The sequence below is a fragment of the Phalangium opilio genome, unplaced genomic scaffold (assembly GCF_054372755.1).
Source record: "Phalangium opilio isolate 3A_F unplaced genomic scaffold, DU_Popi_V2 ptg000003l_1, whole genome shotgun sequence".
In the NCBI taxonomy this organism is placed as follows: Eukaryota; Metazoa; Arthropoda; class Arachnida; order Opiliones; family Phalangiidae; genus Phalangium; species Phalangium opilio.
In genome coordinates this window covers 9124753-9152591 of record NW_028324145.1, presented here as the reverse complement: position 1 = coordinate 9152591, position 27839 = coordinate 9124753, and the positions used below count along the sequence as shown (strand labels likewise).

Here is a 27839-nt window from a genome sequence, read left to right as displayed (position 1 = left end):
ATGAAACATATCTTATGAACTTATGTCTTGTGTATTTTCGGTTATTTTCCATTTTTTTTTTTCTTCCTTGCTTGCAATGGACAAGCTAGGGCTGAAACCGATCAAGAGGGGATAGTGAATTTAGGCTAACAATATAAGTTAATTTTTCGTTGTAGGTTTATTAAAGTTTGAGATGAATTTAAGTATTAAATCGTATTTATTTAACAACTTTAATGCGAAGAGGATAGGGGTTATAGTATTCAAATACATTATAACTAATAATAATTAATTAATACATTATTATTAAATAAAAATTTCAAAGTAAATTGCTTGCAAATACACCAATAGCTGATGGCAATTAATCTTTTGATAAAATTGTCTGCTGATAAAAACGCGACTATTGCAAATTTTATGAAAAACACGCGCGGAACCATAGACCATTTCGAAAATTACATACAGAGAAACCAACACACATATAGGTGAGGGTCTTCTCCCTCTCGCCAAGAATCCCCGCTAGAGGCAATGCGATTTGGTTAGCCTCCCTCCTGTGTTTTGGTTTCTCTGTATGTGTTTTCCGAAATGGTCTATTTCAGTTTTAAAATGTTAGGTTTACCATAACGTTAATGGCATGACGCGCTCATAGATATTAATGGGGCCAATATATATTTAAAATATCTATGAACGCACCTGCGTGACAATGTCCAGAACATGGCATTTTCAATCATTTCGTTGGGTACTTGTTTTTTCCGGGCGCATGCGTTTAATCGATCAAGTTACCCTTATTTACCCGTCATTCGAAATTCCAAACGCGCCGACAAACATTTTTATCGCCGTACGTACAGTTTCAGTTATAGGGATTAACTCGTTCTAGAGGCAGTTGATATCTTTTCTACTCTCTCTTAAAATAGTTATTTAACAACGTACTGTCTCAGTCTGTCTGTCTGTCATCTACACAGCGATACAGGTAGGTTATTGCTCCATGTTAAAATTGTCCATGAACCTGAAAAATTGTTTATGATTATTTTAAAACGGGTTAAATCAAATTTATAATTTTTCTTATTAAACTTATCATCCATGTCCATCAAAATTATCGAAATGGAATTTCTTTGATTGGTAAATTCAAACTGGGCCATCAAAATTAACCATCAAATTAATTTGTATTTTTATTTACGCAAATCATTTTGATAATTTCTAAAGGATAAGGTCCGTGGTGTCTTTAATTATCCCGAAAATTTGTTAAAAAGTCTTGAATTATTATCCTAAACGTGCTAGACTTTAAATTCAACGCGTAATTACCATTCTTCTTGCATTAAGCCTTCAACACAGAACTGGTAATGATTTGCTTACGTCACGCCAGAGCTGTGAACTATATTTACTTGTACCCTTTTACTGTTATGGACCGAAATAGAACGAACAAGGGCTAGCAATTTTGAAAATTGGTTCAGAACTATATTGTTTGCTAAACCACATTTGACAAGAAAAACGGGAAAGGTCTAAAATATATAGTATATACATCGACATAAACGTCTTCGTGCAAAACACTTCCTAATTTTTCTAACTTCCGGTTCTAATTATGCTATCTTGATTATTCAACAAACGTACTAATAACCACAGCAATTTGCCAGAACTAATTATCTTAATAAAGAAGTTAAACATCTCGTGTTTCGGTTAATAATTTTATTTTTTTGAGCGGTTTGCTTTTGACTACAGCTGTTGTAGCAAACTATGACACTCAAATGCTAAACAGCAATAAGATATGAAACCCTGAAACGTAAATATTACCTCATTGTCAATATCGTAAGCATTTCTATTAGTCAGAGGCCAATGGACTCGAAAGCGAAGGGGACAAAAGGGGGAACAATTTCCATTTATAAAAGAACTTTGCGTGAATACGACTTCCGCATTTGCTCCAGACTAGACAATGAAAACACTTGTTTTGCCTGCATGAGTCAGATAAGCGACTTAGCGTCTTTCTAGTTATAAAATGCGTTACTTTCGAAAATATGCAAATGAGATGTAATATCGAGAGCGTCATAGAGGGGTGCGTTACTCTCATTAAAGTTTCATACCTTTAACCATGTATTACGACTAAAGTTAGACCCAAACTAAGAGCTATTAGCTCCTCGAGTGTCGCGCTAAATATTGATTCGTTTTCACCAGACAATTATAAGACCTAAATGTTAGTTAATGTAGTCCTATAAAACGCATTATAACCAGATTACACAGTTTTTATGAATTATGGGACAAGCAGGGTTGAATCGTTAATAGATCCATAAAACTTTCCAGACAATCTGGAAACTTTGGTTTTTGGATAAAAAAAACTATTATAGATTGGTTCTATATCGATTGGTACCAAAATTACAACGAACTGGTTGATTAACTGTATAAAAAATAAGATAGATTCCCGTATAGAGGTTCTGACACATCAAAAGAAAAAAAAAATAATAATTGCGAGGTATAGCCAGACAGTCACTTCAGAAATTATCACCTACGACACCGTTGAATTGATTCAATTTTCCCAATAAAACTTCACTCTAGAGATAGTATTGTGTGCACTAAAGGAAAGGGGCTTCCTCCGTTTCTTAACTTTAACCGAGCTTTATGGTTGCCAGTAATTTGTCAGAGCATCTCCTGCAGGTTTGAAACCGAATGATAATTACTGAATCTAACAAAATTCTACAAGAATTTCAGTCAGTAGTAGATAGGGGTTCAATTGCACTCACAAATGACTGGCAACACTTGTAAAAGGGTTATTATACAAACTCCTTATTTGGGAAATTTCTAAACAGCTCTATACTAAATTAACTATTGAATTAATTCACGCTACTACCTTAGTAATGGGAGGAGGTGAATACCAAGAAAAAAACCTCGGTTGTCATAGCAACCACCAAGAAACAACAAGCGTACGGCGGTGTATACATACACACACACGAATCCGAAATTCCTGAAATAATATTAGCGATGTTTTATTATCGGAAGTCCGATCGAAAACATCTCATTGCAACTCCTTCCTCAATCTCGGCTAGTAATTTTAAGAAATATACGTATTTCTTAGCAGCTGCCACGATAAGAATGGAGTGCGTTTTAAGATGAAACGTTTCGCGCCTTTTGAGTGCTTGGGATAAGTCTATCAAATGATGGGCTGTGGAGCTGCCAAAGCCGCTGCTACCGCTCCAGCACCGGAAGATTCCCCCACTTCCGTGGAACCCATACAACCAGGTTAATTAACGTTTAATTTTAAAAGTAATCACAGTACTAATTTAATTTTATTTAGTTCCCAAACCTGTGGCTTTCGATATTCCATTGGATGAAAAGGAACAAAGCATAATAAAGAAACATCCACCGAGAAGATTGCAGGTTCGTTTCCACTGGATGTTTTTTTGAGATCTGTCAAAAGGGAAAGCCACCTTTTAGGGGAAACATCTCTGTGTATTTTCAATAGGCCCCTGTAGAAATGTGTTTCCCTCTGAGCTTTGCACTCCCCGGAGACATTTTTTTTTGTTACAATTCATTCCAAAGTTTAAATTATTTACGGTTTACGTTGATGTTAATTAATTAATTTACGCAATTAAATTGTTTTTAGAGGTTAGAGGAGCAGCTTCCCAACTTAATTTCGCCTGAAGAAATTGAAGAAAAACAAGTAAAAGCGGAAGAGAGAAGGCAAGAGGTAGGTTTGACGTTTATTCTTTATTTTCAAATAATAATTTGAATTTTAAGCATAAATGTTTTTGGGGGTTAAAGATACTGCAAGAAAGGATTAAAAATTCTCAAAAAACGCAACAAAGGATACTGAAAGATATGAAAGCTGAGAGAGAAAATGAAGAGTCACAAAATATTCCTAATGGAGTTGATTCCAGTGAGGAAAAAGTGAGTTTAGTTAATTTTTTTGACTAATTAGTTGTTAATTTAAACTACTTTTTATGAATTTAGACTGAAGAGGAGACTGCCAGCTAATATTGCCATTCTAAAATATAATCAGCACAATAAATCACGAAGTGCTTTGGACATAATTTTTTATTAATTTTGGGGGGGGGGGGGGGAATAACTGTGAGCAATAATGATTTGCAAATATGATCTCTTGTTTCGTGAAATAAGGGTAAAAACTTAATAAGTAATAAATAAGCTTAAGAATTTCATGCACCTACCTATTTTTGGATAGAATGCGCCCACATGTTTGAATATTTGACCTTTTAACCCCCTGGGATGAATACATTTTATGAAATAAAATAAATTATAGTTATAAAAAGACTTTTATTTTTTAAATTACGAGACAAAGTACATAGTAGGAACTTAAAATGTTAAATGAAAAATTGTGATGAAATCATGATTTTTTTTGGCACATTGATATTATAGTATTTAACATCGAGATTTTAGTTTAATGATGGAAGAAATTTTGGTTTTAAAATGGTCGATTAACATTAAAGTTTAATCTTCTAGCTTTCTCTTTGGCTTCTTTGGATTTCTGGAACGACTTTTAGCCTTGCATAAAGGACAAATGGGAGCATTGCGATGAATTTGTTGGTGGCAACTCAGGCAAGATTTCATAGGAGGTGGCTGTTGTCTGAATGCTGCTGATGGTTGATGGTGAGGTCTAGTATGATCAGGGGGCATTTTTGGTCTTCCATGAACTTGTAATTGCTGAGCTGCAGCGGCAGCTGCTGCTAATGAAGGTGGAATAACGGTGTCAGCCACTTCACTCTGCCATTCAGTTTTCTGCTTCTCAAAGAAGTCTGGTTTGAAGTTTTCATCTTCCTCGTGAAGTTCCGGAAGTTTGTGTAGTCCAATATCGCATCTCATCTTGTCCACCAGGTCTTTAACAGGACGATACTCCTGATGGAATTGCTTTGCATTTTCCAGATGCTTGTTTCTGTCCTCTTCTGACTGTTTAATGACATTCTCCATGGCATTAATATCAGCGTGAATTTGACGAAGTTCTTCGACGTGGGCCATCTTTTCTTGAAGCAAAAGCTCCATTTCGTGGCGATATTCTTGTAAACATTTTTCCTCAGTTTCAGTAGATTCTACTTCTTGTCTAAGCCTTAGCTTCAGCTTTTCCAGTTGGATAGTTCTGGATCGTATCTCTTTCAACATCTCTAGCTTCCCCATTAAACTAACGGCTACATCGTCATCCATATTGATGATTCTTCAAATATTTAATTAATTAAAACAATAATTATTAATAATCTATACACGTAGGATAACAACAACAACAAAGCGTCACTTTCGTCAAATTGACAGATTTCTCAGATCCCCCCTGACCCCTCTAACCCGCTCCTCGGTTTATTACGCCCTCTATTGGTGAATAAATTTCAAAAAAATTGAACTGTCACTTTTTTCTCGCGGGTGCCGGTTTTTCGAAGTCTGTAGTGTTTTTATTTAATTAATTATCATAAAATTAACCTTAATTAAAGTCGAATTATCGTAAAATTAATACATAAAGCTATCAACTATAAATGGAAACGAAGAATTCAAGATATTCCCAGGTATTAAATTAGTTTTAGGCAATTTTTGAAGCGCTGGAGTTAGTTTTATAACCGCTAAGCCTTGGTCGCGAAACCGCGTATTTCAAACTCAAAGACGAAAGAAAAATGAGTTCACCCGTTGCAACCAAAAGTGATAGTGATACTAAATCAAATGAATTGTTGATAAATGTTGCGCGTTCCACGTCGTATAACATTATTCTGCAAATACTTTTGCGTGTAGTAACTTTTCTCACAAATGCCTTCATTGTGCATTATGTCAGCAAAGATGTTTTGGGAGTTGTCAATGTACGGTTAACTCTTTTGTACTGTACAACTCAATTTTTGACTAGGGAAGCCTTCCGAAGGGCAAGCCTAAGTAATAAGTCAAAAGATTCTCTTCCATTGATTGTAAACATGACGTGGCTAAGTGTGCCAATATCAATTGTATGTGGTGTGGCTTTGAGATATATCTGGTTAAATGTTCTATCTCAACCAAATCCAGATATTATTTTGAGCTACCAGTTTGGCGTGGATGCCATGGTTCTAAGTGTAGTTCTCGAAATGTTAGCCGAACCTCTTTATGTAATAACTCAACTTTCCCAGTTTGTTAAACTGAGGATTGTTGCTGAAGGGATATCTTTGACTATACGTTGCCTCTTTATGGGATTGGCTGTTGTTAGGTTTCCTAATCACGGAGTGGCTGCATTTTCATGTGGACAACTCTTAGCATCCTCAATCTACTGTTCTATTTATTACATTTACGTAATTAAACTACAATATCAAGAAAAATTTGTAATTAAATCATTTCGAAACTTGTTCCCTTCAAAAACCCATGACCATTGGTTTGACAAAGAACTAATCGTACTGACTGTCAGTTTCTTTAAACAAACTATTGTAAAGCAACTCCTGACAGAAGGGGAACGCTACATAATGACCATTTTTAACATTCTTTCATTTTCTGAACAAGGAATCTATGATATTGTCAATAACTTGGGCTCTTTAGCTGCTAGGTTTATTTTTCAACCTATAGAAGAGAATAGCTATTTATTTTTTGCCCAATCCCTAAATAGAGGTCAACCCAAAGAAGAAAGTAGTGATATTGCTCGAGTTTTAAAGAATGTGATGAAAATAATGCTCTTATTGGGAGCGATTATTTTGACTTTTGGGCCAAGCTTCTCTTCAGTGGCTTTATACATTTATGGGGGTTTAACTTTAGCAAATGGAATAGGACCGACACTTTTATCCTGGCATTGTTTTTACATAATGTTCTTGGCCATTAATGGGCCAACAGAATGTTTCGTCTTCGCGACCGTCACTAGTCAGAGTATAGAGAGCTATAACAAAATAATGGTGTACTTATCAGTTGTCTTCCTGATTGCGGCCTATTACCTAACTATAGCCTTAGGTAGTGTGGGTTTTATCTTGGCCAACTGTTTGAACATGGCTATTAGAATTGGCCATAGCTTACGATACATCGCCGGTTATTTCGAGTCTTCCAATCCGCTGAGCGGTTTGTTATTAAATAAATGGATCGTAGTTGTTTTAGTCATTTCCAATCAATTAACGTGGCATACTGGTGCCTACTTTAACTATTCCAAAGGGTTAATCTATCTATTCTTACACGTTTCTGTTGGCGGAGTGTGTTTGCTTGGGGTTCTAATGGCCATATACTATTTTGAAAAAGAATTGATAATGTTTATAAAAGAATTTTTCGCGAGAAAGAAAGTTGATTGAATGGTTTCTCTTGTAATTTTAAAAAAATTGGATGAAACGTACGGGATATGTTAATATAAAGAATTTAAAAGCATGTTCATGTTTGAAAATTATTCCAACAAAATTAAATAACAATATATATATTGAAGCAAAAGACTGTTTATTTATTTATTTATTATAAATACAAACAAATCTTTCATCAAAACTTTAGGTTAGATACAAATGAAAAGTTTGACTTGACGTAATCACTTCCTGGAATACCTATCCCGAGGTCTATGGTCATTATGGTGTCTTCTGTTATCTCTTTGGCTTTGGCGCTCATTATCACCACTATCTGAACTTCGTGATCTCTTAGAAGGCCTAAATTTCGCGTCCCTTCTGTGGTGAGTAGAATCTCTTTCATTGCCCCCACCACTACCACCACCCCTATTATCATAACGATTCGCTCTGGGATACCCTGAATTTCTGTGTCTATCTTGGTCCCTATAATCTTTGCGACTTCTGGAAGATGTTTTTCTGTCTTTACTACCACTCCTGGATCTAGATTTAGACGCGGAGCGACGCCGAGATTTTTTAGAGGAGTCTTTCTTCGAGTATTTAACTCGTTTCTCTTCATCCTTTATACTCCTCTTTAGATTTTTATAAGCCGCGTTTGAGCTTACTGGGGCATCATCTTCAAAAACCAAATCATATTTTTTGCCACTTTGAGCAGACCTATTTGGTTGGGCGCGATCTTTAACTTTAAACTGCATGAGTTTATTGGCGTGTTGTTTCATTTCTTGGTAATTTAACTTGGCAACAGACTGGCTAAAATCAACGTGAATTCTTCTATCATCAATTAGGACATTGTCCATTTTAAAATAAGCGTTTTCGCAATCTTCCTCTTTCTCAAACTCTATGAAGGCGTATTGCAAAGATTCCCCCGATTTCCTATCTTTAATTACTTCGCAACTAACGATAGTGCCGAATCTGGAGAATATCACCTCAAGATCATCCGATGTTGTAACGGGGTTTAATTTACAAACAAAGAGTACATTATCAGGGGGTCGAACTTCAGCATCGGGTATATCCCCAACCATTTCTAAAATAGTAGCCCTAGCTTTAGCTTCTTTATCTTGAATTTCTTCTTCTATTTCTTCCATTGATTTCCCCTTTGTATCATCAATTTCTTCGTCAGCTCCTATTCTACCACTAGATCTAATTTGTTCCTCCGTTAATTCCGGGGAAGCGTCTGGGATTTTTAAACCAGGAGGATCGTCATAAGGGTCTTCTAAAATAATCGTATGAGAAATTCTAATATCTTGATAAGGACGATGATGTTCATCGCATATAGCTTCGTTTATTTTTTGTAACGTTTCCAATCCCTCTTCAACTTGACCGAAAACAGTGTGATCCCCATCCAAATAGTCCAAATCTTCAGCCAGGGTAATAAAAAATTGAGAACCGTGCATATTTTGACCATTGTTTATCATGGAAAGTGTTCCCAAGTTGACGTGTTTTAGACGCGGTTTAGTTTCAGCTTCAAAGTATTTTGCTTGATCACCGTAAAGGTGGCTGAATATAGATTCTCCACCTCTTCCAGTACCTTCTGGGTCACCAGTTTGGGCTGTAAACCCTCTTTCAACTTTGTGAAACAAGCAATAATTGTAGTATTTTATCTTGCATAGTTTTAAGAAATTCATGCAAGTTCTTGGTCTCTCGTTTACAAATAAATCAATGGTTATATCGCCCAATGTAGTTTCCAAAATAACGGCCATGGTGGTTCGTTTCTAGGGTGTTTAATTTTAAAAATTAAGTTATATTTCTTAAAAGTTTATAGTTTAAAATTAGTTTAAAACCGTACAAACCTTCGACAAGAGGAGAGTTGTATTGTATATGGGCACTACGTACGTACGGTATCTCTATTTGCCCGCAATGATTTAGTATTGGAAAATATTTTCCTGCCACCTTTTGGGGAATTATTGAGGTCATTACTTAGCGTCGTCTGCTAAACTTTGAACGTCGGTACGTACGTTCCGTTCGACGGTTACGCGTATTACCATAGACATTAGAACAACGTGTTACCCTTCGTGTATTGTTCGGTTTCGGTTGCAGTTTCAAAGGCCTCGCGTATTACTTACATTTAACTGTCGAAAATAGTTGGAAGTGATTTTATTTTTCTAAAAATTATTGAAATGTCGTCTGGAGAAGAATATGAGTCTGTTATAATATCAAGTTCAAGTTCATCTGAAAATGAAATGCAAGATGATGATGAAGAAGGATTAAACCATAGATTTTCAAGATCTTCCATGATCAAGGAAGATATTTCCACGCAGGAACCAGTTAAACCGTCGCTTTTCGCTGCTTATAATCCTAATAAAGTAAGTCAAACTTCAATTCCTACTTGGAACGCTTCAGAGGTCAACTCGGAGCCCAGTTCGGGTCTTTTCCCCGCTTATAATCTCTGCGAACCCAAAAAAACTGTTGAACAAACAACTTCGCAAGCTCAATCATTCGATTGGTTAACCAATACCAGTTTTAAGACCCCAGTTGTTGAATCAAAACCTATCGTAGAACCTTCAGTATCAAAAGACAATAATACTACCAAATCAGAGAAACTCGATAAAAAGGTCAAAAAACCTAAAAAACGGAAACACAAACGTAAACGAGACTCGGACAATGAGGAAATTAAACCCATTAAACTCAAAGATAATGAGGATAAACAGGATGACTCTTTATATGGCCAACTATCTAAGATGGTCTTCATTGAGGAGACAGGGTTGGCATCAGAAAGAGCTTATCGGCTTGACCCTAAACCAGACAGGGAAAATTTTCAGTTTGATTCTTTCTATAAAGTTCATATTGCCAAGTATTATAGGAACCCTTTAGTCCCTCTTGGCGCGCCTAGGGAGTTTGAAAATGATCTTTTACTACTTGAAAAGAGGAGCAAGAAGTTCCTCAAGAAGGATAAAGACGCTAGATACTTCAGTAAAAAGAATGTATCGAGAAACATTTCAAAAACACCAGTTCCCGTTGTACCCATGAAAGAATTAAGAGTAAACGAAGATGCCAGTTATATTTCCATAAAACAGTCCTTTTCAGACAGTATTAGTTTGAAAAGCCATAGTGACATTAATGCCTTGGGGGTTTATGACGCGGCGACAACCTCTTATCTAGCTGGTGTTGGTAAAGAAGCCCTTAACGCTGACCCAACTCTACAAGAGCAGAAACGGGAAACTGAATTTTATAAAAGAACCCAAACTTTTAACGAAGCTTTAAGGGAAAATCCTGGGGATGAAGATTTATGGATGGAGTTTGTCGCCTTTCAAGACGAACTCGCTACTTCAAATCCTTACGAATCTGATCAAATTTCAAATTCGACCAATATTAATAAAGCTCTTTTGGAGAAGAAATTAGCGATTTTGGACCGAGCATTGGCTAACAATCCTAGAATGTTAAAGTTAGCGGTACAGAGGATGGAAATATGCTCCCAAGTGATGCCCAGAACCCAAGTTTTGGCTGAATGGAAGAAACTAACGTTTGTTCAAGCTGGAAATCCCGATGTTTGGCTTCATTATATCGAGTTTTTAAAATCAAATTTGACTTCATTCACCGTTACGTCGATAGTAAAAGCTTATGTCAAAGCGATCTCTACTTTAAATAGTATCTTGCAAGGGACTTTCCATACCCTTACCATTGACCCTAAGCTCGAAGAAAACCTATTGGGCTTATTTGCCAATTATTGTTGGTTTCTGAGAGAGAATGGTCTGACTGAAAGATCAGTCGCGACATATCAAGCTTTAATTGAATTTAACCTTTTTGAACCAACACTGCCACCTGAAACTACCTTCAATGAAAGAGTAACCTTTTTTGAGCCATTCTGGGACAGTGGAATGGCAAGAGTTGGAGAGGAGGGAGCTCAAGGATGGGCTCAAGTCTTTGCGCAGAAATCTTTCTCAGAATGTCATACAGTTGGTTTTGCAGGTTAGCAATAGTTGCTGAAGTAAAAGCGTCATCACACATCTCCTCTGAGTCTTGTTTGTTGAACTCTGCGATGGTATTCGCAATATATGGGGGCATAGACCATTACATTAATTCCAAGAGAGAAGCAATTACACCACATGGGCGTGGAGGTCACCTTCTTGGGCTATTTCCTTCGCGCCTAGAGATAGTGCGAGTTGGCTAGCCTCCTTCCACGTGTAGTAAACTCGTGTGAACTCAGTCTGGCGTTGAATCTTGGTTGGCAGACTATACTTTGCAGGCTCGTAACTCTGTGTCTACTAGAGATACGGGGATGTCCTTTGAGTATGTTATAGCCCAATTTGTCCCCCATCTAACCATACTAAAGACTATGGGCTACGACAAACAGGGGCCAAGTAATTAAGCAAAACGTAAAGAAACAAACCCCTCCATAGGAAATGCATTAGACCCAACTTTGCAGGCTCGTAACTCTGTGTCTACTAGAGATACGGGGATGTCCTTTGAGTATGTTATAGCCCAATTTGTCCCCCATCTAACCATACTAAACACTTTGAGCTACGACAAACAGGGGCCAAGTAATTAAGCAAAACGTAAAGAAACAAACCCCTCCATAGGAAATGCATTAGACCCAACTTTGCAGGCTCGTAACTCTGTGTCTACTAGAGATACGGGGATGTCCTTTGAGTATGTTATAGCCCAATTTGTCCCCCATCTAACCATACTAAACACTTTGAGCTACGACAAACAGGGGCCAAGTAATTAAGCAAAACGTAAAGAAACAAACCCCTCCATAGGAAATGCATTAGACCCAACTTTGCAGGCTCGTAACTCTGTGTCTACTAGAGATACGGGGATGTCCTTTGAGTATGTTATAGTTCAATTTGTCCCCCATCCAACCATACTATAAACTTAGGGCTACGACAAACAGGGGCCAAGTAATTAAGCAAAACGTAAACAAACAACCCCTCCATAGGAATTGCATTAGACCCAACTTTGCAGCCTCGTAACTCTGGGTCTAGTAGAGATACGGGGATGTCCTTTGAGTATGTTATAGTTCAATTTGTCCCCCATCCAACCATACTATAAACTTAGGGCTACGACAAACAGGGGCCAAGTAATTAAGCAAAACGTAAACAAACAACCCCTCCATAGGAATTGCATTAGACCCAATTTTGCAGCCTCGTAAGTCTGGGTCTAGTAGAGATACGGGGATGTCCTTTGAGTATGTTATAGTTCAATTTGTCCCCCATCCAACCATACTATAAACTTAGGGCTACGACAAACAGGGGCCAAGTAATTAAGCAAAACGTAAAAAAACAACCCCTCCATAGGAATTGCATTAGACCCAACTTTGCAGCCTCGTAACTCTGGGTCTAGTAGAGATACGGGGATGTCCTTTGAGTATGTTATAGTTCAATTTGTCCCCCATCCAACCATACTATAAACTTAGGGCTACGACAAACAGGGGCCAAGTAATTAAGCAAAACGTAAAAAAACAACCCCTCCATAGGAATTGCATTAGACCCAACTTTGCAGCCTCGTAACTCTGGGTCTAGTAGAGATACGGGGATGTCCTTTGAGTATGTTATAGTTCAATTTGTCCCCCATCCAACCATACTATAAACTTAGGGCTACGACAAACAGGGGCCAAGTAATTAAGCAAAACGTAAACAAACAACCCCTCCATAGGAATTGCATTAGACCCAATTTTGCAGCCTCGTAAGTCTGGGTCTAGTAGAGATACGGGGATGTCCTTTGAGTATGTTATAGTTCAATTTGTCCCCCATCCAACCATACTATAAACTTAGGGCTACGACAAACAGGGGCCAAGTAATTAAGCAAAACGTAAACAAACAACCCCTCCATAGGAATTGCATTAGACCCAAATTTGCAGCCTCGTAACTCTGGGTCTAGTAGAGATACGGGGATGTCTTTTGAGTATGTTATAGTTCAATTTGTCCCCCATCCAACCATACTATAAACTTAGGGCTACGACAAACAGGGTCCAAGTAATTAAGCAAAACGTAAAAAAACAACCCCTCCATAGGAATTGCATTAGACCCAACTTTGCAGCCTCGTAACTCTGGGTCTAGTAGAGATACGGGGATGTCCTTTGAGTATGTTATAGTTCAATTTGTCCCCCATCCAACCATACTATAAACTTAGGGCTACGACAAACAGGGGCCAAGTAATTAAGCAAAACGTAAACAAACAACCCCTCCATAGGAATTGCATTAGACCCAACTTTGCAGCCTCGTAACTCTGGGTCTAGTAGAGATACGGGGATGTCCTTTGAGTATGTTATAGTTCAATTTGTCCCCCATCCAACCATACTATAAACTTAGGGCTACGACAAACAGGGGCCAAGTAATTAAGCAAAACGTAAAAAAACAACCCCTCCATAGGAATTGCATTAGACCCAACTTTGCAGCCTCGTAACTCTGGGTCTAGTAGAGATACGGGGATGTCCTTTGAGTATGTTATAGTTCAATTTGTCCCCCATCCAACCATACTATAAACTTAGGGCTACGACAAACAGGGGCCAAGTAATTAAGCAAAACGTAAAAGAACAACCCCTCCATAGGAATTGCATTAGACCCAACTTTGCAGCCTCGTAACTCTGGGTCTAGTAGAGATACGGGGATGTCCTTTGAGTATGTTATAGTTCAATTTGTCCCCCATCCAACCATACTATAAACTTAGGGCTACGACAAACAGGGGCCAAGTAATTAAGCAAAACGTAAACAAACCCTCCATAGGAATTGCATTAGACCCAACTTTGCAGCCTCGTAACTCTGGATCTAGTAGAGATACGGGGATGTCCTTTGAGTATGTTATAGTTCAATTTGTCCCCCATCCAACCATACTATAAACTTAGGGCTACGACAAACAGGGGCCAAGTAATTAAGCAAAACGTAAACAAACAACCCCTCCATAGGAATTGCATTAGACCCAACTTTGCAGCCTCGTAACTCTGGGTCTAGTAGAGATACGGGGATGTCCTTTGAGTATGTTATAGTTCAATTTGTCCCCCATCCAACCATACTATAAACTTAGGGCTACGACAAACAGGGGAAAAGTAATTAAGCAAAACGTAAACAAACAACCCCTCCATAGGAATTGCATTAGACCCAACTTTGCAGCCTCGTAACTCTGTTTCTACTAGAGACTTGGCACCAGGGATATAACCTACGAGAACGGCCTCCCGCCTTTGCGTTGGTTTTTCTGCAAGTGATTAATGGAATAGTCTATTACAAACGTACCTCAGAGCAGTGCGTGTAGTGGACCTGTTACTTGTTGTAATCAGCACCTGCAAACCTATTTTTACTTAATTTCGAGTTTAATATTTAGATTTAAACGAAAAAGAGGATGAAATTATGGAAAATGAAGCTTCATGCGTAGAGTATTGGTTAGAATTTGAAAATCTTAGAGAGAGACATCATTGGTTACCATGGCGACCAAAAGAAGGGACTGATGAGGAATGCGAAGACCCTGAAAGAATGGTTACTCTTGAAGATGTGTCCCCCGTTTTATTTCAACTTCATTCGGAGAAGGCTAAAGTCTCCCTGATTCTACGTTTCTTACGTTTTTTGGGTGTTAACGTCAATATTGAAAAGCAAGAATTGACTCCATTCTCCTTCTCGAAAAGCTTAGAGGATAAATTGTTTAATGAAGTTGTTAATCTTTCGAACGAAACGAAATTAGAGTCTTTATTACCGTTTGTCAATCGCCTTCTGGAACAAGTTAAACCCAAATTTCCTTTCGTCACCCAGAGAGAGCTTGATAAGGTTTATTTAACATTTTGCGTCAAAGAAACACTTTCGAACTGTAAAACCAAAAAGGAATTCAACACTCAAATCAAGAATTTGAAGAAAATTACTAGGAATATCTTGAAAGAAGAGAATAACCGTAATGATTTATATCTATGGACCATTTACGCTCGATTGGAATACACTTCTGGCAAAATTAAGGACACTTTTAACGCCTTTAGTACCATATTTGCCTCACATTGCGGAATCAGCCCTGCCAATCGTGAATTATTTCTGTTTACCATACAGGCCTTGGAAACCGTTACTGGTCTAAACAATGACCTTGATAAAATCTCAGTTTCTGATGAAAATCAGACAAAATTCAGACAATACTTGACAGTTTTAGGGGCCGGTGATAAATTTCTTGTTGAGGACTACGAAAAACAACCAGAAATACCAGTAACCCTTTTATTGAAAGCCAAAAACGGTTACAAGAATTTGTTAAAAGAAAGGGAGCAAAGTTGCGAAGCTAAACAGACAGATTGGGAAGTTTTATTTGGAGAAAGAGTGTCCGAGTATGCCTTATGTCTCTCGTGTTATTTGTACTTCCTGTATTTTACTTATGGACTTCAACAATCGCTTGAACCATTGGATACAATTATTTCTTCGAAATTGACTGAAAATGGTTTCAAAATAAATCAAACTGATATGGAATATCTAAACAAATGCCGGATTAATCTATTAAATATGGGTTCCGTTTCTCTAACACTGTTAAGACCAGCTCTACAACATGCTTTAGAAATTAATCCTGAAGATATTACACATCTAACTTCGTTTATAAAGATAGAAGGTGCCTCTTATTTATCTAGACAACTTAGAAGGTAGGACTTCATGAATTATAGTTTATTTGAAACTTTTTCGAGCTAAGAAACGTGTTATATTTATGCTACGCAGATTTTTTGCTGGTTTATTAAATTCGAAATCAAAAAACTCCACAATTTTATGGATTTACGCAATTATTAGTGAATGGAGAAGGATTTCTAATCATTATTCAACAAATAATGGTAATTATGTTTGTTGTTTTTACCTTATAAGGCGATGTTTTTAATTTTTATTGGTTTAATTGGGAAGGGGTAGGTCGCTACGATGTGATTAGGGTTTTAATTGGGATGGGGTAGATGGATACGATTTAATTTAATACGGGTTTTATTTAATTCTGGTTTAATTAGGAAGGGGTAGATGGCTTTATTTAATTTTGGTTTAATTAGGAAGGGGTAGATCGCAACTACCGCGATATCTCGCTAAAGTAGGCGAGTCACCACAGGGCAACCTGTCCCCTTTTAAAAATTAGAGGCTACACTTTGTGTATGGTAGCTAAGCCTCGCATCACCAAGGCTTGTTATTTTCCTTACTCATTAGTTTAAGGCACGAAGATTGTAATAAAATATAGTGAAATATCAAATCTCCTTGTATAGCTAACGTTAGCAGTATCCTCGGAAGTTATCCCACTTTATAAGCTTAAAATTTCAAATTATCTTTGTTAATTAACGTAGATTATCTAATCATCGTTAAGTCGTAGTTTAGTTTAATTTAATTGCGCATTTTAGGCTGCGTTATTTCAATATACGCCTTTTTGTGAGATTCGAGTTGGAGCGTAGATGTAGCGATGTTCGCACTTATTGTAGATAAAAGCATAAGTTTATAAGATATGTTCCATAAGTATGGCACTACCCTATGCTTCGTAATGCTAGAGACTTACTGAGAGCTAGTTCGAGATTCGAGAACGACACTTGGTTAATTTTCTAGTCCATCTTCCTATTTAGTCTGTACAAAGCTTTTGACAGCGCCTCACGAGGCGTCGCGTTACGAGAATCTATGACCTACGTCACTTCATGACAAGCTCTAATTAACCAGTCACAAACTTACGGAACTTATCGTATAAACTTATGATAAAAGATATAAGCCTATTTGCGACTGAACTATGGAAACGTAAAGCCTCTGTAATGCGGACAAGGCCATTTGCTTCCCTTTTGCCTTGAATCTCTCCACCCTTATGGATCCTCCCGCTGGGAATTGCGCGTAATCAGACACACCTGTCAGACTGTACCACAGTAGGCGGTTCAAATACTAAAGGGAATGTGACACTATTCAGTCTGAATTTATTTAATACAAGATAAATGGCGTTTTCTTCAAAATAAAGCGTTGATTTTATTACTTAAAAAACATCTTTCTAATTTTAAGGTGAAAATGTAGAAATACCTCAGATAGGCGTATCATGGAAAATAAGAAATTTATTTGAAAGAGCTTTAAACATCCCATCCGTTACGAGTTGCCCTTTATTATGGCGAATGTATATGAAATTCGAGGTACACCGTACGCTTTATATCACCATAATTTCTTAAGCCTAATTTGTAATCACTAATTATTTTAGGTTGATCAAGGTTGTCGTGATAAGGCCAAAGCGATATTTTATCGTAGCCTACAAAAATGTCCCGGACATAAAGTAATTAACTAAATAGAGGCTGAAAGATTTCCAAAATAAATTATTATTATTCGTAATTATGTAAATTTTGATAAATTAACCTCGATTAAAATACGCAGATTTTATATTTGGATGCCGCCAAATATTTTCCCGATATTATTGAGGAAATATCCGATTTATTAACAGAAAAGGAAATAAGAGTTCGAACTCCGTTGGAAGAAATTCAACTTTTAATTGAACATAAAAATATAAATAACAAATCGGATGATGCCAATGCCGAGACAACCGAGGAAAATTTATTGTAAAAATATTATAAAAAGATATTAATAAAATTTTATACAATCGTGTTTGTCTTTCATCTTTGATCAGTCAACAACGGAACTTTCTTTAATTAATAATATATCAAATGATTGGACATGAATCTATTCATATAAACTCATGAATATCGAACCCCTTTTCTTATAAAAGCTTAGTATTTCTAAAGGAGAAGTTGCCTACAACTTATTACAATTTGATTGGCTCGCAAATATCTCTTTTTAGCTGTGAATCAATAGACTATTTCGATTTAACTAACGGGGAGGGAAAGAGTCACGGCGATTGTAAAACTTTGCCTTCCATCTCGCTTTTTTGCGCCTGCGCAGAGACGGATGACAATGTATCAACCCCCCTTGTACGTCCCGATACTGAGTGTTATCTACCCCTGCCCTTGCCTCGAAAAGGTCCATCGATAGTTTCAACCCAAGGGTCTACAGAAAATTCCTACCCCCCTAACGCAGCGCAGTGTCAGTAAAGTTTGTTCAGTTCTGACTGGTGAAACTGAACTGTTAGCCTTTATCTCCGAGTCTGCAATCTCTTGTGAGAACTATGTATACTCATGGATGTATATAAATACATTCATTCTCTATTTAAGTAATATGGGAATGAACCGGAAGCAGTCTTGTGTACCGCGATGGATGGAGAACCGCAATCTCTTCTCTTTACTGTAATCAGCATTTTGATTGAGTTTATTTCCATCAGAAACGGGGTCTGGAGAGTGGGCTGTTGTGCATGAGACTATAATAAATGGAGAGAGCTTGTTCCCTAAGTGTTGACCCTTGTCGACACGACGATTAATTGGCAAATACCCAGCCGATCATTTCCAGCCTCCCCCCCCCCCGAAGATCACGTAACTATGGTTACCACGGTTCCTTTCTTAACCAATCCACGAAGTTGCGGGAACCAAGCTCTCCATCCATCTGTTTAAGGTCAAGAACTAAGTCGATCCTGATCTAACTTTCGTAAATGTAATTTCCCCGCTTGTAATATATTATGCCATAAGCCTTTCATACCATCGATAAGTATAAGTCGCCAGGAAATGCTATGCTATGAGCATATGGTAGTAGGCTTATGCCGGAACAATTTGAAAAGGATACTAAACAAACCTACAAGGCTTACCGGTACTAAATAAAGATATAAATAAACAGAAACGATCGTCTTCTGTGATCTTTATCTCTACCTGTAACCTGACTCGACCCCTTGACTCGACTATGGAACGGAGTAAGAATGTTCATGGGCCACGTGCAGCAATGAAAGTCCCCCATAGTACCTTGCGCGCGTCCCTACCTTTGGTAGAGGGGATTGTTAAGTGCTGACGCGTATCGCCATTTTAAAACAGAAGCTAGACACAGAGGGCGACTTTGTCGACGTTTTGGTACCGTACGACCCTGCCCAAACGCCATTGAGGATGATAGGGGTACAAAGGGTTCGTTATAGGTATTTAGATTTCGACTCCATCTCATCTCTCATCCAAGATGCGATAAACCCGTACTTACGTTACGCGTTATAGGGCTATGATGAAAGACATTTCATCGCGGATTTAGCTACAGTGCTGTATAAGCAACTACATATGTCTCAGTCGGCGGGATTATGGAGAGAAAATAGTACCCATTCTCTCTTTTATCACGAAATATTTCTCTGTCGCCAGATAATAGGGTAATTCTACCCTTACCCTACCTACTTGGGTCTCCCGCAGGAAATTATGAGTACTTCTTTATTTATGGTTTCCCCGAACAAACGGAAATTAAGAAAAATGGAGAAAATATACTGTGTAGTACCGTAGGGTGATGCTCTTATCATCTAACATACCCTTTAATTGAATGTAATTTTAGAAGAATTTACTTATAAAAATCAAGCAATCAATCAATTTTTAATTAAAATCGAAGAAAGAAATATATTAGTAAATTTCTAAGAATAAGAACACGTGGCCAAGCGTGGCCAATCAGAGAATCGAATTTGGTGGCTTTGCATCATAATAGTTCTTCAAATAAGGCCGCAAAAAGGCTTAGAAATACGACGACAATAATTGAATTGAATCCTTTATTATAGTGTATTTTTATTCTAAAACTTTTCTCATAAATCCAGCATGTGTTTATCTATGGCTTCCCAGTTCCCATTTGTGAGACTCCCAACGAAAACGAAATCTAATGAATAAAGATATATAAGGCACTTTCTTATGTATATACTTCCCCTTTTTTAATTTTACACGTAATTTTAATTACGGTAAAATTTAAGAAACGGCACCAAAACCCCTGTCCCTGTCCCTGTCCCGGACGCGTCCGCGAAACGAACGCTTACGATAAGAGAGGGAAACCGGTCGCGTCCGCGAAACGTACGCTTACGATGAGAGAGAGAGATCGCTAGCGTACGCGGTGGCGATACGAAGCTCCGCGTAGAGAGAGAACTGCCTGCCTGGTATATTAGTGAGAGGGGGAAGAGGGAGGGGGGCATCCCGCTCGGAGAGAGAGGAAAGAAAGGTAGTTTAAATCTCGCGGGCTTTTTTGAGTGAAGGGAAACAAGATGATAATTTTCGTGCACTACTGCACTTTGTGCGCGTGATACATCAGAGATTATGCTGGATGGTTAGGTTAGGTTTCGTAAAATAGAGGGGACGCTTTACGGTCATAGTGATTTCTGGTTTAGGGGATCCAGGATTTTGTTTAAATACATTATTTGATTCGTATGGTTTTTAAAAATTATACTTTAGTGGGGTGCACAATTTAGTTTCATTAATATTATTTGAAATGTGACGTTATTAGAAATTAAAGGGATACACGATTGTGTTTCAGAAATGTTTTTAGTTGTCAACTATACGGGGGGTCACGTGAGCCGTGTAAAATTACTATTAAGGCCCAGCCCTTGGGCCATCTTGTTCCAAATGGCAAATACACCATTTCAATATAGTTCCCGCGTTAGAATGACCTCGCCTTTAATAGCGTTAAAACTAACCAGTTGTGAATGGGGTAATCTAACCTATCGATAGGTTTCAATCGAAATGGCTTATCCAGAGATTCGACTCGTAGGCTAGCATCAGAGCGCGTGGCACGTGACCACGTCCACGAAAAGAAATCTATATATTCTTCCAGAGGAGTGGGCGTGTTTCTAAAATTTAATATCGTGGGTTTTCAGGGGTCACGGGGTGTATATCGGGGTCGGATTTCTGTCAGAGCTTAAGCGGAGTATATTGTCGTATCCAATACACTCGGCTCAGCCAGTGCAGAGCTCAACGTATTTCTAGTTATTTTAAAAATAGACTCAGAATCAAATCCTGTTAAAAACAGAACGAAACAATTGATTGAGATTTATTTGGTGTGCCGGGAAAAACAATAAGATTGAGTTTCTCATTTTGAAACGAATGACAAAATTAACTAAAAGGGGGTCTGTCTTTTCATTAAATTTAGCAGTTTATATTAGAAACTTCAGTTCCATAATATCATAAGTTTATAAGATATGTTCAATAAGTGTGACATTATCTATACTTCGTAATGTAGAGACTTACAGCTCGAGATAGTTCTAGGAACGACAAGCGAGAATTGAAGTGCTACACTCGGATGGTTAATTTTGTAGGACTTCCATCTTCCTGTTTAGTCTGTATACTAAGCCTTTGACATGCAGCGCCTCACCAGGCGTCGCTTTACCTCGAATCTATGACCTTACCTCATTCACTTCATGACAAGCTCCAGTTTCTAAGTTACCAGTGACAAACTTATGGAACATATCTTATGAACTGAATGATCACTGAATCAGAAACAAACAGAATTGTACAAGCTTCTCAGTCTGTTGTAGATAGCGGTTGAATTGCACACGTCACAAATGACTGGTAACACCTGTCTACTGCACACTATCCGCTCTCGCCCACGCTTCGGAAAATGACTATTTATGTTTTTAATAATATCTGTTGGACCAGTTTGACCGATGATCATCGATCCACGAAAGCAGCGCAAAGCTTAACCTTTGGAACTACTGAAATTCCGTAACATTTAAGCCATTACTCGGTTTTTTCTGTAGTAGTCTTTGAGCGGCTTGGAAAGATTTGCATAGAAAAACCGGTGCTTCAATATTGGCTGGGTAAGACTTCAGGTCAGGAGGACATCTGTATTGAACTAATGATCTAGACTTGTGTGTATGAGGCCTTCAAAAGAGATGCATTGCTTTCCAAGCTGCTCAGAGTTTATATACTCTTGAGTTATTTACGCCATCAACAACGGTTATTCCATCAGCTGCCCACGTTCATGAGTACATGATCTGATCTTGAAGCAAAGGTTGGACACTTGCAGAGAATAATTTAAGGATTTTGGTAAAACCCACGATATGAAACAAATACTTAATATTTTCAAGTCAACCATAGAAACTAACTTTGATATAATTACGTTGTATTGTAAATATTGGAGATTTTAGATTTTAAATCGAGTTTTATTAGAGATATTGTCCAGCCCCTCGTATTCGTTTTTGTGGAAGCTATTTCCTTTGCCGTCAGCTGTGATACATTTTCCGCTCGGTCGCTCCACGTTATTAAATTTCTTTCCAGAAGAAAGAACACCAAATATTTGACGTAATTTAATTATAAAACAGCTAAACATTGTTTTTACTTATTATTATAGAGGTTTTTTTAAGTATTAAGTATTCAAAACTATTTTATTTTTGGTATTAATTAAGGCTAAAAATGTGTGCTCTTCCTTTTAATATATTAGATGCATTTATTATTACAAAACTACTATAAGTAAAACCTAGGTTTGCTTGGCAATTTTATTAAAAGTTAATTTAGTAATTTAATTCGTCCTGAAACGGAATGTAATTTTATTTTACATTTCATCTTTCCTTTAAAAATGCAGCTACGACTGAATCTTATTGGTTTCTTTCCATCGTCTGCTAAAGAGGGAGGATTCATTTTGGCGCGTCGCCACAGGGGGCCTGCACCTGATACGTTTCCGCCGTCATTCTATGAAAGGAGCCGCTCGGAAGTTGACGCGTGTTTCTGACTTTTCGCTATAGTTCCCGCGATACGGGGTTGTTTTAATCTAACGCACGTGATAGTTTTCCCGCGTTATTTACCCGCCAAATAAATAATTTTACGAATATTTAATTAATCCCTTGTAATAATGACAATTAGTTACGGTCAAGCTCTATTTCTTTTACCCGTTTTCGCCCTTTTTCGATTGTTTTTATGGGCAGCGTTTCGCGAATCTCCGAGCGTAAACGCAGTAAGTTGGAGTCAACAGTCAAGCAAGGTAATGTGAAACTCAATTCTTACGTTATTTATGGTTCTAGTGTTTGTAATATTTGCTAATTAATGGGTTGAAGTATAAATTTATGAGTGGTATATCTATTAAATGTAATTTAACAATAGTTTTACGGTCGTTTGAACAGACAGAGTGGTGTAGGGGTACTTTTGCATCGTAGCTTTGCGTGTGTTGGAAGTTTTACGTTTACAAAAGGGAAAGTTTTACGTCAGTTTATATTTAATTTTTTTTTGGATTGAAAAGGAAGTACAAGTTTAATGGGACATAGGTGAAAAGTACAGTTATATATTTTTGCGGAAACATGCCTTTTTTAACAGTAGCCTACGGCAAATAATTTTCTTGAAGAACGGTCTTTTGGTTAGTGGGGCAAAAATAGCTATTTAGGGGACATTTAAACTGACCGGGTATAGAATAAGAAATTTTGGTCCTTTCTAAGGGTGCAAAAGTGTTTAATTTACAACCTCTATAAGCTGCAGTCTTTATCAGAACAGTTATAATCCCCGTACTGAAGTTTAATTCTGACCTTCTGACACGATGGCCGCAAACTAATTCAACCCCCCCCCCTCCCCACCGCCGCAGTTTGACGTAACCTAACCTAACATAGAGAGGAAGGACAAGGACAGTTTAGGGTAGTTATATGCTACTGAGGGTTGAAAGTGTATACTTTTGATAAAGTTTCTGACGTTCTAAATTAAAAACTATAAGGCCACAGTTTTATCAGATCAGTTTATTTTTATTAAGTGATTTAATGTAAATAAAACTTTTAGAAAAAGTGTACATAAAACTTGAAATTATCCGATGTTTTTCAAAGATACATCTACATGGCCTTTTACTAAAATAAAATATCTTCAAATATACTTCTTTTTTCTTTACAAAACACGAAAATTAAATCAAAATTTGTCCTGTCTTATACATTCTTTTCTTGTTTTTCAAAATTCTCGAACAATTTATAAAATATATATATATATTTATAAATTAAATTTTACAAGTTGATCTTCCCAAACACGTTTTACAAGTACCATCACCCAAAGTTAGACAGTTTAACCTCAATTTTCCAAAAACATCTTTAACCTGTTCGAAATTTAGAAAGAATAATTTTAAATTCAAATATTTGTACACGGTGTTTTTGATAAGTATGCCATAAATTAAAAGGTGTGTTCTTTATGTCAAACTGAAGGGAAAGTGACATCAAAGAACATGTGGTCTACAACATGCGTCACTATTTACTTGTTTAATGGGCCAATAAATGTTTTGGAACCCATATCTTCGTAATTACAAATGTTATAGACCCCTCCCCCCTGTTCTTTGTCACTTTCCCCGCTCAGTTTGACCCCAAGGAACAGTGCACCCTTATGACAGACTTATTTATTTAAAATGATTTCAACGCAAAATTAAAACACGTAATAAAATTAAATTAAACTAATTACGACGTTAATTAATTTAATTTAATTTAAAGTGGACACATGATTTAAAACGTTTTGACGAACCATCATTGTTATACTTGGCGGAATCAAATCATATTCATCATTCGGATTTTAACGAAACATTAGACAACATCCTGAAAGTTCGAGTTCCTGGAACCGAAGGTCACAGACAAGTCAAAGAAGTATACACGTTTAATTATCATAAATTCCCGAATAAAATTTTTGAATAATTATTTATTTTATAGTATATAATTAATTCTATGAGCGATCTTGGTTGGACAATCGAAGAGGATTATTTTACAACCAGAACTCCCGAAGGAAGAAAACCCTTTACAAATATTGTCGCGACTTTAAATCCCAAAACTTGTAGGCAATTGGTCTTAGCATGCCATTACGATTCAAAATTAAGCAGGGGGAACCGGTTTGTCGGCGCGACTGATTCGGCAGTTCCTTGTTCAATGATGATACATTTAGCCAGAGTTTTGCACGAATCTCTCCTGGATCAAAAAGCCAAGGTTCCTAACTAATGTTTTTCATAAGTTTATAAGATATGTTCCATATAAGTTTGTCACTGGTTTTTGAAATGATGCCTTGTCGAGGCGCTGCATATCAGAGGCATAAGACAGACTAAATAGGAAGATGGACTGTAAAACCGCGTGTAGTCAATTCAGGCATCGTTCTCGAAGTGACGTAGGTGAAACGTCATAGATTCTCGTAAAGCGACGCCTGGTGAGGAGCTGCATGTCAGAGGCATAGGACAGACTAAATAGGATGATGGACCATGCAAACCGCGTGTAGTCAATTCACGCATCGTTCTCGAAGTGACGTAGGTGAAACGTCATAGATTCTCGTAAAGCGACGCCTGGTGAGGAGCTGCAAGTCAGAGGCATAGGACAGACTAAATAGGAAGATGGACTGTAAAACCGCGTGTAGTTAAGCAATTCTCGCTTGTCGTTCTCGATGGAACATATCTTATAAACTTATGATATATTTTTTTTAATGATTCGTTTTCATTTTTAAAACTAAATTTTTGATCATTCTCAAGTCCAAAGATCTGAGCCTGCAATTTCTTTTCTTTGATGGAGAGGAAGCCTTCCGTAGTTGGTCCCAAACTGACTCTTTGTACGGAAGCAGGCATTTAGCAGAATTATGGAATAGAACGCCGCCAACTGGTGACGGATGCGTCAGAAATGGAGAGCCAATGGTTTCTAGATTAGATCAAATGGTAGGTGACCAACTGATTAAAGTTGTTGTAAGACATCGCGATATTTAATAGGGGATCGCCATAAATGCTTCAGTTCAATGATTTCATTGGTCAGTAGCAACGCGAAGTCAAGCTCGCGGCCGCGCTAGGTCCAAGGCGCAGCGTGATAGATTATAAATTCGTGAGGTGAAAAAAATTCGTCATGCATAATGACAAAAGTGTATAGATTACCTGGGCCACGGTCGGGAAGGTAATCTACGCAGAGGGGGGTCGACACTATTCAGGGATAAAGGAGTTAGGGCTTCTCGGCGCGGACAAGTTTTAACGAAGTGTTTACTTTTTGTTCTTATACCTATATACTTTTGATAATGATTAGTCTAACCAGGGATAGATTTAATTTTAGAAGTAGGAATGAAGAACAGAGTAATGTGGGCGCGCGTCAAAGTACCGGACCCCCTTCCATGGGACCGGGGGGGGGGTATGAAAGAAGAGGCGGGTCATAGCGACAGAGGTAAAAAAGGAATTACCTCCGTATTTTTCGCCGTCTCCGACAGTAACGTCATCAAAACGTAGCTGTTTAAGTGAGCCAATAACATAATTTAAACTTTTCGTTACATTACGTGTTGGAGGGAGGGGCTCTATACTGGGTGGGCTGTGAGTCGGACTGATGTAAATACTAACCATTCTCCATTCCTACTTGTAAAATTAAATCTATCCCTGGTCTAAAATCCACCATTTTAAAATTCCCTAACAAACCCCTGACTTTTCCAGGACTTTTAAGAATTATTTTTTATTACCTCAATCGCAAATTTTTTTTAATTAACTAATTAGTTATTAGTTAATAAACTTTTTGTCAATTTTCTTTTTAGGATGTCATGGTTCTATTAGATCTGATAGGGACAGCCAATCCAAAATTTTATAACTTTTTCTCCGAAACAAACGCCATTTATTCGCGTCTTCCAGGAATTGGTAATAATTAAGAAAAATCATAAACTTCTAAGTTAATTAATATTAAAAAATCCCATTCAGAACAACAAATGAATCAATTAAAATTGATGGAAGGGCATCCTCCAGTGACGAATACGGATTATTTTGACGAGAAAACATCTTGGTCACACGTTGAAGATGACCATATACCATTTATGAAAAGAGGAGTACCAATTATTCATCTTATTCCGAGTCCATTCCCTCACGTTTGGCACAAAGATTCGGATAACCGGGAAAACCTCCATCATCCCACTATCTCTAATATTAATAAAATTTTACGTATTTTTGTCTCGGAATATTTGCATTTGGATGCTGGTAAACTTCTAAATGGTAAATTTATGGCCAAATGAAAAAGTAATTAAACATTGTTGGACGCTAAAAGTGTTTCAATGACTCTAGAAAGATTTATTTCAACTTTGATGAAAGTTGAAATGTTTTAAATAATTCAAACATTCCAATAAGTTTATTTTTACAGTTTCCATTTAAGTTTTATGGAAATTTTGAAGCAATTAAAACAGTTTTGAAAAGTTCTGTTCTTTGTGGAAACAGTGTAAATAATATTGTCAGAAGAAACAGTATTTTTAAATAATATTTTGACCGATTTTTGGTTCATTTTTAGAGCAAATTTTTGTCTCAATTGTTGTCTTGTTAAATATAAATTAAATGGTGCTTAAGCATAATTGCTTTTATTCATTTATTTCGGTATTAAGCCTTTTACAGAGCCTCGCCAGTCACCAGGTGAGTGGTGACGCTTTAAAGTACTCTACCTACGTCATTAAACGTGTAACCATAAGTTTATAAGATATGTTCCATCCATAAGTATGACGCTACCTATACGAAGAGACCGAGAACGACAAGCGAGGCCTAGGCCTTCTGTGGTTGCCTGTAACGTCTGCTACTAAATAAAGTATTATTATTAATTGATTACATTCGGTCTCGGTGTTTGCAGTCCATCTTCAGAAGTTCCGATTTAGTTTGTACTAAGCCTTTGACACGCGCAGTGCCTCACCAGGCGTCGCTTTACCAGAATCTATGACCTACGTCATTCCATGACAAGCTCCCAGTAACTAGTGACAAACTTACGGAACATATCTTATGAATTATGGAAAATATCTTATAAACTTACGATAATCTACGACCAATGAGATAGATAGAGTTCCAATTCAAATCGGCTTACCGCGATACACATTTTTTTTATCAAGCAAGTTTATCAAAACATGACAGCGCCACCTGTGAGCCTCTAGCGGAACTAATTACAACTTTTACTCGCTTATTTTCAATCAGAAACATCGTTATGATTTTTATTTCATCTATTTATTAGATT

At 37.3% G+C, this 27839-nt stretch overlaps 6 protein-coding genes and 1 non-coding gene across 8 annotated transcripts; 4 read left to right on the top strand and 3 right to left on the bottom strand.

The window, feature by feature from the left end:
- The first annotated feature begins 817 nt into the window (after positions 1 to 817).
- On the top strand, positions 818 to 4213 carry LOC149717634 (uncharacterized). 2 transcript variants are annotated; one of them, XM_089840337.1, is made up of 6 exons: positions 818 to 943; positions 3038 to 3198; positions 3254 to 3336; positions 3563 to 3646; positions 3721 to 3846; positions 3910 to 4213. In XM_089840337.1, the coding sequence occupies exons 2-6, from the start codon at positions 3114 to 3116 to the stop codon at positions 3931 to 3933; spliced, it is 402 nt and encodes a 133-aa protein (XP_089696463.1). In that variant the 5' UTR covers positions 818 to 943; positions 3038 to 3113; the 3' UTR covers positions 3934 to 4213. The 2 variants fall into 2 exon arrangements, with proteins under 2 accessions (XP_089696463.1, XP_089696464.1); XM_089840338.1 differs by lacking the exon at positions 818 to 943 and having other exon boundaries at positions 2650 to 3198.
- Positions 4211 to 5246, bottom strand: LOC149717633 (zinc finger C4H2 domain-containing protein). Its single transcript, XM_089840335.1, has one exon. It carries the CDS (start codon positions 5110 to 5112, stop codon positions 4405 to 4407), a length of 708 nt encoding a protein of 235 aa, XP_089696461.1. The 5' UTR covers positions 5113 to 5246; the 3' UTR covers positions 4211 to 4404.
- Positions 5247 to 5461: 215 nt separating this feature from the next.
- Positions 5462 to 7308, top strand: LOC149717632 (man(5)GlcNAc(2)-PP-dolichol translocation protein RFT1). Its single transcript, XM_089840330.1, has one exon. It carries the CDS (start codon positions 5568 to 5570, stop codon positions 7173 to 7175), a length of 1608 nt encoding a protein of 535 aa, XP_089696456.1. The 5' UTR covers positions 5462 to 5567; the 3' UTR covers positions 7176 to 7308.
- On the bottom strand, positions 7294 to 9079 carry LOC149717631 (peptidyl-prolyl cis-trans isomerase-like 4). Its single transcript, XM_089840331.1, has 2 exons — positions 9002 to 9079; positions 7294 to 8923 (listed from the first exon to the last, which is right to left on the bottom strand). Exon 2 carries the CDS (start codon positions 8909 to 8911, stop codon positions 7400 to 7402), a length of 1512 nt encoding a protein of 503 aa, XP_089696457.1. The 5' UTR covers positions 8912 to 8923; positions 9002 to 9079; the 3' UTR covers positions 7294 to 7399.
- On the top strand, positions 7396 to 27195 carry LOC149717628 (glutaminyl-peptide cyclotransferase-like). Its single transcript, XM_089840334.1, has 7 exons — positions 7396 to 7537; positions 22493 to 22888; positions 24357 to 24506; positions 24570 to 24839; positions 25370 to 25549; positions 26398 to 26497; positions 26558 to 27195. The coding sequence occupies exons 2-7, from the start codon at positions 22760 to 22762 to the stop codon at positions 26863 to 26865; spliced, it is 1137 nt and encodes a 378-aa protein (XP_089696460.1). The 5' UTR covers positions 7396 to 7537; positions 22493 to 22759; the 3' UTR covers positions 26866 to 27195.
- LOC149717629 (nuclear exosome regulator NRDE2) lies at positions 9149 to 17692 on the top strand. The gene is made up of 6 exons (XM_089840325.1): positions 9149 to 11117; positions 14466 to 15744; positions 15818 to 15927; positions 17105 to 17229; positions 17295 to 17366; positions 17465 to 17692. The coding sequence occupies exons 1-6, from the start codon at positions 9329 to 9331 to the stop codon at positions 17648 to 17650; spliced, it is 3561 nt and encodes a 1186-aa protein (XP_089696451.1). The 5' UTR covers positions 9149 to 9328; the 3' UTR covers positions 17651 to 17692.
- On the bottom strand, positions 16135 to 16292 carry LOC149717630 (U12 minor spliceosomal RNA). The gene has a single exon (XR_016368476.1). It is a non-coding gene; the product is annotated as a U12 minor spliceosomal RNA (small nuclear RNA).
- Positions 27196 to 27839: the final 644 nt, after the last annotated feature.

Bases quoted from the DNA above. Each gene is read 5' to 3' on its own strand.
- LOC149717634 (XM_089840337.1), top strand. From the start codon at position 3,114: ATGATGGGCTGTGGAGCTGCCAAAGCCGCTGCTACCGCTCCAGCACCG. The intron at 3,647-3,720 runs GTAGGTTTGACG...TGGGGGTTAAAG, and splicing joins CGGAAGAGAGAAGGCAAGAG to ATACTGCAAGAAAGGATTAA. The intron at 3,847-3,909 runs GTGAGTTTAGTT...TTATGAATTTAG, and splicing joins TTGATTCCAGTGAGGAAAAA to ACTGAAGAGGAGACTGCCAG.
- LOC149717633 (XM_089840335.1), bottom strand. From the start codon at position 5,112: ATGGATGACGATGTAGCCGTTAGTTTAATGGGGAAGCTAGAGATGTTG.
- LOC149717632 (XM_089840330.1), top strand. From the start codon at position 5,568: ATGAGTTCACCCGTTGCAACCAAAAGTGATAGTGATACTAAATCAAAT.
- LOC149717631 (XM_089840331.1), bottom strand. From the start codon at position 8,911: ATGGCCGTTATTTTGGAAACTACATTGGGCGATATAACCATTGATTTA.
- LOC149717629 (XM_089840325.1), top strand. From the start codon at position 9,329: ATGTCGTCTGGAGAAGAATATGAGTCTGTTATAATATCAAGTTCAAGT. The intron at 11,118-14,465 runs GTTAGCAATAGT...TTTAATATTTAG, and splicing joins TCATACAGTTGGTTTTGCAG to ATTTAAACGAAAAAGAGGAT. The intron at 17,230-17,294 runs GTACACCGTACG...TAATTATTTTAG, and splicing joins GAATGTATATGAAATTCGAG to GTTGATCAAGGTTGTCGTGA.
- LOC149717628 (XM_089840334.1), top strand. From the start codon at position 22,760: ATGACAATTAGTTACGGTCAAGCTCTATTTCTTTTACCCGTTTTCGCC. The intron at 24,507-24,569 runs GTATACACGTTT...TTTATTTTATAG, and splicing joins GTCACAGACAAGTCAAAGAA to TATATAATTAATTCTATGAG. The intron at 24,840-25,369 runs GTTCCTAACTAA...ATCATTCTCAAG, and splicing joins TCCTGGATCAAAAAGCCAAG to TCCAAAGATCTGAGCCTGCA.